The following is an 11,092-nucleotide window of genomic DNA, read 5'->3' as shown; positions in this document are numbered from 1 at the left end:
CTTTAAATAATGTTCTCTTTGATTTTCTAGTGTTGTTAGTTTTTAAGATATAGAGCTCCGAATGAAAAATTAATGGTTTTAAGGTTGTAAAACAGCCACCATTTTTTATTGCCCCTACCTATACTTGGCAGACTCATCAATTCTGACTAGTAATGATACCTAGTTTTCATTAAAGTAATAAAAAATTGGTGTCAGATAACTGCCTTTTTTTCTTCCCAGCTCTTGTACAGTAAGATGAGTTGTGAACGAACGTATAGTCTCCGGATAGTCTCCGGAAAACAAAAATCATCCAAATAAATCAAGTTGGAAAATATCTTATATTTAATTTCTTCTAAAATGGTATTTATTAGCAGATAATCTATTATATGTAATGTATTAAGATTTTTGGATTTAAAAAAACTCGCCATTGTGAAAAAAATTTAAAAGCAACCTTTTTTTTTTTCAGGATATCCCCAACCGCAGTACAAATATTTAAAAGATGGCGAAGAACTGGGCGATTTCACAACGGAACACTTCTACAAAATCATCAACACAAGAAGGGAAGACGGTGGAGCTTACCAGTGCTTGGCCAAGAACGACGTGGGAGCCATCCTCAGCAAAAAGATAGACATCGTAGTTGCATGTATGTTCATTAATTTTATATATTTATATAAATTTATTTACTTTTATAATATATAATAGCGAAATTTGAAAATATCAACATACAGTAAGTTTCAAATCGGTAAAGGCAAATCCCGTGAGTGAGCACGCCAGTTATGAATTATAATTCTTTTCAATCATAATTTAATTTTCAACAAAACTTAATTAAACTATAAAAAAATAAATATGTGATTAATACTAGCAAAGATACAGCAAGCAATGTTTTTATGGAACTCTGCTATAAGGAAAGTCAAAAGTACAAATGACAAACTTTTAAAAATATATATATGAGATATGAAGTAAGGGGGAAGTGTTTATTAACGTGGCAAATTTAACATGTTTTAAAGTACCTAAGTCATTTTAAACTTTTAATATGTTAAGTTCTAAATAACCAAGTCTTAAAAAATGGTCTGGGTCTGTGTGTATACGTGAACAATCTAGCACAGAAACGAAATGTTGTCTGGAACTAAAATTCATCTAGGATGTATCACTGATTATTTCGTTAAAATCGATTAGCTAATGTTATTTTATACAATCGATTTTACTCTTTTTTCCATTTTCTCGGAAAGAGCTTTAATGATTTTGATTTATCTCAACAGGTTCATGTACAACTAGATAGATATTTAATATCAATCTGGTCTTTTCCTCATTAAAACTGTCTGATGGAGCTAATTAAATTCTTCTTCTATTTATAGGTATTTCTTCTATTTTGTTTATTTGAAATAAACATTAACCATCTTTAATTGTTAATTGCAAGAAGCATTGGATAAATATAAAATATGAAAAAAAAATTATAATTAAGTAAAGAAGAAAATTTATGTTGTTATTATAGTTGACAGATTTTACATTCGCTAGTTGAAATATAGTATTATTGGTATATAAGTTTTCGTTGTTATAATAGTAGACAGATTTTACATTCGCTATATTAAATATATATATAGATCATAGAGTATATTATATTCATATTATATATACATCGTAAATAATAATAAAGAAATTTTTTCCCCTGTTTTACAAGGGGTAGAGGTTAATTTCTTTTCAAAGTTAGATCATTAGTGAAAGTTGTGACACGAGTGCATCAGACTTTTTAGTAGTAAATGCCAAAATTGACTTAGTTTTTATTTTTTCAAGTCTCTCTGAACTTAACTGGTTCAATGTGCTTGACATAGGTACAGCGATAGTCATGCAGTATATAACTTAGCAGCGAACTATAAAATATTATAAAAATGTAATCAACAGTTTTAAGCTGAATTGTTTTGCCAATTGTTAAAACATTTTTGCAACAACTGTCCTAATCCGAAAAAGAATCATAAGTCACGCAAATTCAGCGTTGGTGAAACCAAATCCACTAGCTTCTATTATTGAGGTGTATTTAGTTGACCGTAGATTACTGATTAGAGAAGATGGTCGGGGGGTGCGGTCAGCGAAGGAACAACATAAATAAAAAAATATGAATAAATACTTTTTTTTTTATTTATGTTGTTCCTTTGCTCCTCCCCCCCCCCTCCCATCTTCTCCAATCAGCTTCTATTATTCTTTGCAAGGAGCTGACATTTCAAAACATTTCTTGAGTAGTTGCTGTGTTGCCAGACTGAGTTCCCATTTGCCACGCAGAATGGAATGGGTCCAAGTCACGTCCACAATGTGGATAATGGCTGAGGTCGGACGAACGCTGAAGAACGAAGAACGTGAGGCGGACAATATGCTCTTTGGAAGAGCGAACTGGAATTCTGTGCAGTGTTCTTCTGGCTGCTGCTGGAGAAATCCATAGTCAAGATGAGATAGCTAGTCTGGATACCCTGATTTAAAAAGAAAATATGTTTTTACACAAGGCTTATAAGACGTCAGTAATGAACTGATCTTAATTAATATTAATAAATCAAATCTTAGTAAGCGATGGAGCAGTATGAATAAATTATTTTTACTTTCTGAATGCAAATGGTAGAGAAAGTATCAAAGTCAGTCAATATTTTTATGTAGAAATTTCAGTTAATTTACATATTTTTCGAACTTATGAGAACAAAAAATGTTTCGAAAAAGTTTTCTTGTTTTATTCTTTATCTTCCAGAATGTCTGAGAAAATCAAGTTATCTGAAACCTCTAAATTGATTTTGATAATACTTATACTAATAAGTATAAAACTTATTAGTTTATTACTCAAAACTTACTGACTTACTACTAAGTTTGTTTGAAAGTCATTAGGAACATAGTTGAGAACAAAAAAATTATCCTGTATAAAGATATAGATAGTGAATATAAATCCATTATAGATACCAGGATGACTGGTAAACCATAACCCATCCATTAGTAATAATTGGGAATGCCAGAAAGGGTTACATGTCCCAAGTAGAATCATAAATTTTTTGGGGGAGACGGGGGTGGAGAGGCACAAAATAAAGATTTTGTTACTTTTATTTAAACTGCTGAATTGACCTGAACAAAACATTGTGCCATTTTTAACAAAATATACAATTTTAGTATCAAAAAACATTTGCAGTGCTATTCATCCATTTGTTTGAGGGATGCCATTGGATAATCATTGCAGATAATTAATCAAAACCATTTGTTTTAATTAATTTATATTAATGACTTTTAGAATTGGATTTCTTTTCTAATCGCTTGTTTTAAGTTTACTAATTAGTAAGGGATCATCCATAGAATATTATAACCATTAATTAAAGATTCATACAATATTGGATAGTGCTAGATTATTTAGGCACCAATACTACATTATTATTGTATTTATTGAACAATTTAAGAAAGATATATAACCGATCCATATGACATGATAATAATTTGAACTCATATAGACATATTACCGTACAGTACTTACAGTATTGCATTAATACAGTATTACCGTAAAATATTTAACATTATCTGTATTGATTACTTAGCTAGAGAGCAGTGGTAACTGTAGGTAGGATTGTAGCTGACTATATCAATTACAGGTCAGAGTATTAATCTGAGTGGTCCATCTCAGCAGTTAGTGTCAAGGAAGAAGTTCCATCATCAGCGGAGATTTAGCCAGAAGTGTCTGAAATGAGTTCATTGGGAAGAATAATTCCTCTTTTTCATAATTGGAGAATTGTCTCCCTCTCATATAATGAGGACACAGTTTTCTCTTTGATTCTCTTCTCTATCTTGTTTTTCTTTTTACATAACTATTCTATTCTTCTTTCTTAGATAGGAATTTCTGGTGAGGCTCTTTACTGTGAACCTTCATCAATAATTCAAGAGAAATCAATTATTTGATTTTTGAGTTTGCTCCAGGTTTCCTGACCTGCTATCAGTGCTCTTTCAGAAAGATGAGGTAATCCACCTTATCTTCTAAATTTTAGCTGAAGGAGCAATTATAAATTGAAATGATTTTTGAATATCATTTTTTAATGAAAAAATATTTTATTCAGGAAAAACAATATTTAAATAAATTATTTACTTATATGTTTTATCAATAATTAGTTTTATATAAATAAACCTTAAAAATACACCTATGCTTTTAATAATGGTCATATTTTTTAATTTCTAGATATGGGACTGTTTGAAGACCAAACAGAAAGGACTGTGACGGTGAAGAGTGGACGAGCAGCAGTGCTCGATGTACCTCCAATCGCAAGCCAACCTCCACCCTTAGTCCAATGGCAAGCGGACGATGGCTCCCAGCTCTACGACAGGGAGTATGCACATTCTCCAGAGAGCCAATTAATCATCTTGTCTGCTTCTCCTAGTCACCAGAAGGCATACAGGTAATAAAATGCATTTGGTCATGTCTTCATCATATGTATGAAAAAGGGAGTATAGTCCAAAATTTAACGAAGGTGAAACTATTTTTAATATTAATACAGAACAATAAACAATTAAAATCAGTATAAAGCTGTTATAAAATATACACATCATTTACTTCATAAAAGTTGATAGTAGTCATTCACCTTAGAAACAGACTATTACATTCGGAAGTAAACACATCCCTCTTCTCTTCTCCATGTTAATTACTAAAAGTAATTTTTAGTGAAAATTTCTTTTCTTTTTTTGTTTTCATGAAAGGTTATTATCAGTCACAAAATAAGTTTCATTTATGAAACTATTTATCCAATAGTTGGCTTGTAGATGTGTTAAAATATTAGAAAATGGCCTAAATTTCAATAAATAAGTTTAATAGGCGAGTAAATTACCAATATTTTAATTATAAATTTAAAGATATTCTGTCTTTGATTTACACCCTTATAAGTGCTAATAAACTCTTGACCTATTTATTTTTTATAGTTTATTTAGTATGGAATAGTTCAATTGAATTTGAAAACCTTATGATCACCTATACTTAGTATGCTGTGCAATCCCTGGCTTAGATACTGAAGGTTTACCCACAGCCTTAAACATAGCAATGTTGCCAAACGTGGGTCACCGAGCATTGGAGGTGATAAAATCAAGTGCTGCTTCGCATTTGATATTGCTTGTCTCTTGAAAAGATGCCATGTTCATGGAACATCCTATGAATTTATTTTTTATCCATTACCTAATCCTTTGACTTTCTTAAGCAATAAAAATTTTGTAAATTGATAAGTTAATACAGTGTTATTTTTTGTTAATTGTGACATTTATGATACTATTCACTTTAAATTAATTGAAATTATCCGCGAAAAAAAAAAAGGATTTATAAGTTATTTCTTTTATATACTTTATTATCACAATTGGTGATCATTATTAATTTAATAGCCTTCACCTTAATTGTAATTTTTTATCTTTAAAAACTTATAATCGAATTAATGGAGCTGTAATTAAGAAAAAAATGATTATATAAGAAATATTGTAAAATAATATTTGGTTTTCTTTGCTAAAATACTATAGCTCAATGCTTTGGTTGGCAATTAATTTTTTTACTGCCTTGTGAATAGATGTTTTAGGGCTGATTGCTTCATCAGGCTATCATTCTATGCAGGCAATATCTTTCTTGATTTTTACAGTCCTGATTTTTAAGTCATGATTCTGAATATTTATATTTATTTACCTAATATTTTATGACAAGTTGAAGTCTAGTGGCATCTCCACATCTATTACTAAGAAATTAACCAGATGTAGTTGAATCATTCCCTCTTAAAATGAATTATAATGAAGTGAAAAGGTATTCTACCAATAATAGTAAAGTCCTGTTTCCTAGTTTCGAAATTATTAAAACTATTCATTTATTTTTAACATCTCTTATTCATGATTTCTGATGAGATGAACAAATAAAACATGAAATACTCAGTACTTCTAAATGGAAAAAAAATCTTTTTATAATTTGGAGTGATAGTACCAACTTAATTTGTTCATAGGGCTCGAGCAACCAACACGCAACTAGGAAAAGAAGAAAACAGTGCTTATATCCGTCTTCAAGTTGTCGGTGAAGAAGAAGCTGAGGTAGCACCAGAAATAATAGTAGGGCCTAAGGACATGCACATTGTAAAGGGAAAGCTAGAAACAAATCTTCATTGCATTGTTAATGCGAGGTTTGTGTTTAATTAATTTTGGATTAATTATTAGATTAAGAGAATTAAAAAATTGGTTTTTGAGTTCAGGGGTTAGCTCTCATTACTGCAGATATTCTTCCTTCACAAATCTTTTTACTTAGTTTAATTCATTAATTAACAACTTGAATTTAACTCAGCTTTATTACATATAATTCACCGAGTCACTCATTGAATTATTCAATTTCTCTGTTGACTCAGAGAAATTGAATAATTCTGGAGTGGAGTACAGCTCCTAGAAGGCATGTACTATTGAGTTCCATTTTGCTCTTCCAGTTGCAATCCATTTTACTTTATGCCATGTTTTGCTGCCCTGGACCAGGTTCTTTTGTAATGATCTATGGTAAGTCTCTCTGGGTCTTCCTCTTCTTCTTTCTCTCCTGGCTTTCCACTGTTACAGTGAAGATTTTCTTTTCCATCTACTTCTTTTTTATTTTAAGATGGGTAAGATATTAACCTGTGATTCTGAACACCAGATCCTCAGGAATTTTCACTAGCAGGGATTGAGGAAGATTTGAAGATGCAACATTATGGTTTCAGTCACTTTCCAGCTTTCACTGCTGTAGAATAGCATTAAATTTAGATTGGTGTTAAACAACCTTTTTTTTAATGAAAGATTTTCTTCTTCTTTCATAAATGTATAGCCATATAAACACAATACACTAGCCATATAAACAGGTCATTCTTCCATAGACATAGTTGAACAAATTGTTCTTCAGTTTTTCCTCAGTCAAGTTCTGTCATCATTCATTAACACGCAAGATGAGTTACTCATGACACCAGTATTATTTCTAAAAAGTTTCAATTTTAAAGACATTTCCAAAGAACTATTGATATATTTCCTTCCAATTTTTCAGACCTCTTCATGAACTTGAAACGCTCTGGTACAAAGATGGAATTCTGATAGAGAATACTGGGGTTGGTTACACATTTAACGATCCATGGAACAGGACTCTATCTCTAGTCAGCGCTAATCTAACACATACCGGGCAATATACATGTCAAGCATCTTTGAGGACAGGAGGACTTCCATCTGTTAATGCTTCTGCAAACGTCATTGTGCTAGGCGAGTCTATTTACTAATAATTATCAAAATGGAATCAATGTTTTAAAATTGATAAAGTTCTATATATATTTAAAAAAAGCTCTAGTGCACAGATTTTTATAGAGCTTATTCATACATTTTTATTCATGCTGTAAATTGTAGTTTCCATTCTTTTAATTTTTTTTTTCTAATAATACTGCAATAAAATATAATTCTGGGTCTTATGTTTTAAAAAAATTAATTTTATTAAAAAGTAATTAAGAAAACTTAATTAAGGCCATATTACATTTTTAGTTATATTTATCTCACTTTTTTCTTATTACACTAATAAAAATCAATCTGTTCAGTATAAAATTTTTTTGTTGTATTCCATTTTATAGAAGCTCCATCCTTTGTTGGTAACATGAGGCCAGAAACATTAGCCGAGTATAGCAGTACAGTTGTGCTCCCTTGTGAAGCAATAGGAGTACCTACACCTAACATCACTTGGCTGAAGAACGGTTATAATGTCCTTAAGCTGCCTCAAAAGAATAGGTAATATTCTGCTATTCAACAATTTTATCAACTTTTCCAAATTTTACTATTTTGTTTTTAATAAAATTAATTTATAAATTGTTTCAGATATAAAATTGATGAAGACGGTTCTCTGGTAATAAAAAAATTACGAATGGAAGATACAGGCATGTTGCAATGCGTAGCTACTAATGAAGGAGGCTCTGAATTCATAACAACTTGGCTTAAAGTCAAAAGTAATTATCCTAATTTATTATTGATTTATGTTTGGCAGCTTTCTATTTGTTATTACAAAATGTTTTGCTGTTTTTGTTTTGTTTTTTGTTTTTTTGTGATTTTTTCTTGTTAATTAACGCTTCTATTTAAAAAAAGAGATAATTTCTGTAACAGAGAGGAGAGTTAGACGATGGGGAGACAATATATTCAGGCTTCGTGGGTCTCAATTCCACAGACCATTCTGTAAGAAGGAAACAAAAAATTTTAATAGCTACTGAATTAGATAAAGCACAGTTTTGTTAATGCACTGTGTTTCTTTTCTAGCACGTGTGTCTTTTACTTGCATCTGCTTTTATTATTAGTATTTTGCTTAGATTAGTTATTACTTTAATAGAATTATTAATTTTATTTATTATGTTTTGTTTTAAACAGCATATTTTAAAATCCATTAGAAATTTTGTTGATTTAGTTTAAATTGATTTTGATAGTTTTATAACTGTAAAACTATGGTATTTAGTTTAATTGTTAATGTATAGTGACAAAAGATCAGTAGTTATTGTTTTTATTTTAATTTTAAATATAGTATTTTGATGTAGTAGTATAATTTTGTAGTTAATTCGTTAGATTTAGTACATAAATTCTCAGTCTACCAATTATGTTTTTCACTTCATCGTCAAAGTTTTCATATCATTTCCTCTTGTTATATCTCTCATTTCTAATGACCTGTTCTCTTAGTCAACTGAGCCATTATAGATAAAAGTTTAAGTATATATCTAAATCAGTTCATAGTTAAGAGAATGCAAATTTAAAAAAAAAAAAAAAATTCTATATAATTAGTTGCTTTGTATAATTTTTACTTAGCTCTTTACTAAAATATTTTTCAAACAACTACAGATTTTCATAACTTTGGTATTACCAGTTTCATAACTCATTTTCCTTGATGCTTAGTTTAATTCCTTTCTTAGAGGCAGATTCATTGTTTTGTATGAAAAATTAGTTTACCCATGCTATAACTCTCGCCTTAGATATCTATCCTTCTTTTCCATTATCCATTCAAGGTATAAGTGATATTATAGCAAAATGTTTATCGGTTTAAACAATATATTATCAACAAAATCAAACATAATTGTTCATTCCACAAAATTTCAGGCTTCATAAAGGCATAAGTGCAAAAACAAGATGACAATTATAATGTGTGAAAAATAAAAGCAGCATCATTCAGTACTAATCTTTCCCTCCTCTACGACACAACCCCTGATGAAGACCTGAAACTCAGGTCGAAACGTCGGCATAAAATAAATAAATATGGTTTTGTTTATTTATGTTGTTCTTTGCTGACCGCATCCCCCGACAAACTTCTTCAAGTAAAAACAGCATGAAAAGAAGATAACAAACATGTAGATAAGTAGTTGGGGAAGGAAATGTGCAGTTACTTAAGGTTAAAGTGAAACAGGGTGATATAGAGAAAGAGAAAATAGTAAATATAAAAGACTCAACGGCATTGTAAGAGTGGTAGTATGACACTGGAGAGGACGTGGATGGTTACGAAAATTTGTTAGAGAATAGCGGAAGCTGTTAGTTGAAAATGTGTGAAACTATTGAGCATGAAGATTAGTATGAACTAAAAATTAACTGAAAATAAGATTTAAGTCCTGCTAAATATTATTAAATAAGTTCAGGACTAATAAACACCATTAAAAATCAAAATTAAATCTGTACTTCTACAACCCATGAAGAGTCAGGGGTCCAGTACTTTGTAAGGGAGTACTGTTACTAGACCAACGGTTGTACAAGGAGGTGATTTGGTCAAAATCACGTTCAACCACCAGATTTTTACCCAATTAAGGAGGCTGGGTGGACCCCAGAAGGGCTCCTGAACCCACAAGAGTTGACTCACAGTTACAGTGTAACAGAAAACAATTTTCTGCCCAGCCGGATTCGAACTCGGGTCCTTGGAGTTAATAGTCCCGGGTCTTACCACACAGCTACCTACACCCCCAATAAACACCATTATAATATATATTTGAGGAACAATTTAAAGGTCAGTTTCTGTTAAGCAATGTCAGTAATAACGTTAAATGCGAGAATATTCAAAAAAGCATATAAGGAATATAATTAAATAAAATTAGAGGAATGGTGAAATGAATAAAGTATTATTGTCATTAACCAGGTTGGTGCAAAAGCACAGACTGATAGTTTTTATAAGTCAGAGTGGTTATTTTATTTAATAGTTATTTTACCTTTATAACAACTAATACCTCAAAATTTTATTGATCTTGAGTATTAATTTGGACTGAGCTGATTAGTAACCCAACTCATTTTGTCATTCATTATATTAAAATAACCTTATTAGGTAATTGTTGATTTTTGTTTTGTTTTTTATTTATTATTTCTTCATTAAGTTGTATTTCTTATATAAATATTGTTGTTTAGCCTCAGCCCCAGTCATGGAAACGCCTCCTCAAAACGCGACTGTCCTCGATGGAAAAGATGTCATTATGATATGTAGAGTTGCTGGATCTCCCATCCCTAACACAACATGGATTTATCAAGGTTAGTTAATGGAAAACCTTTCGTTTTATTTTAGATAGTAGATTAAGAAAAATAGAAAAGAATATCATAGCTCTTTTTTCAATTTTTTTTTGAATGATTATTTCAAGTAGTTTTAGTATCTGTCATCTCAAGGGGGGCAAGTGCAACTCTCAAGGGTTTGATTCCTAACAACATCTTACATTCTCCATTTATGTAAATCTTATTTGAAATTCAGAAAACCTCTAATTTCAGTAAAAAAAATTTTAAATTTACATTATTTCTCTTAAAAATGGAATATTGTATAACGACATGTTAAAAAAAAAAGTTGCAAATTTAAAAACCTTGTTTTATTGAAATTGAAGGTTTTTCATGTTAACTATAAGACTAATGTGTAGATTAATCTAAGCTAGAAGTTAGAGAATATTGTTTGATTTTTGAATGGAATATGGTCCGGATGCGGTTAAAAAAAAAACTCAAATAGTAGATAATTATACTATTTTATTGAGCCAACGTTTCGCCCCACGTTGCAGGGCTTCGTCAGGGCTAAAAAAGATACAAACACATAGTTACAAAAGGAAAAAAAAAGAGAAAAAACCATAAGTGTAAAATAACAGGGGTATAAAGTGTAAAAAAGTAAGATATAATA

At 30.4% G+C, this 11,092-nt stretch overlaps 1 protein-coding gene across 2 annotated transcripts in view; it reads left to right on the top strand.

The window, feature by feature from the left end:
- Positions 1–11,092, top strand: part of sdk (sidekick cell adhesion molecule) — a 372,487-nt gene that overhangs the window by 343,471 nt on the left and 17,924 nt on the right. For both annotated transcript variants that reach the window (XM_014433298.3, XM_014433297.3), the window contains exons 3-9: positions 446–622; positions 4,166–4,382; positions 5,949–6,122; positions 6,998–7,206; positions 7,566–7,719; positions 7,807–7,934; positions 10,348–10,467. In XM_014433298.3, the coding sequence (XP_014288784.1) occupies positions 446–622; positions 4,166–4,382; positions 5,949–6,122; positions 6,998–7,206; positions 7,566–7,719; positions 7,807–7,934; positions 10,348–10,467 (1,179 nt within the window). The remainder of the gene's footprint in view (positions 1–445; positions 623–4,165; positions 4,383–5,948; positions 6,123–6,997; positions 7,207–7,565; positions 7,720–7,806; positions 7,935–10,347; positions 10,468–11,092) is intronic.

This window comes from Halyomorpha halys, unplaced genomic scaffold (genome assembly GCF_000696795.3).
Source record: "Halyomorpha halys isolate HHAL.00 unplaced genomic scaffold, Hhal_1.1 Scaffold1183.1, whole genome shotgun sequence".
In the NCBI taxonomy this organism is placed as follows: domain Eukaryota; kingdom Metazoa; phylum Arthropoda; class Insecta; order Hemiptera; family Pentatomidae; genus Halyomorpha; species Halyomorpha halys.
Note: the sequence above shows the minus strand (reverse complement) of the source record. Positions and strands in the feature narration are given on the sequence as shown.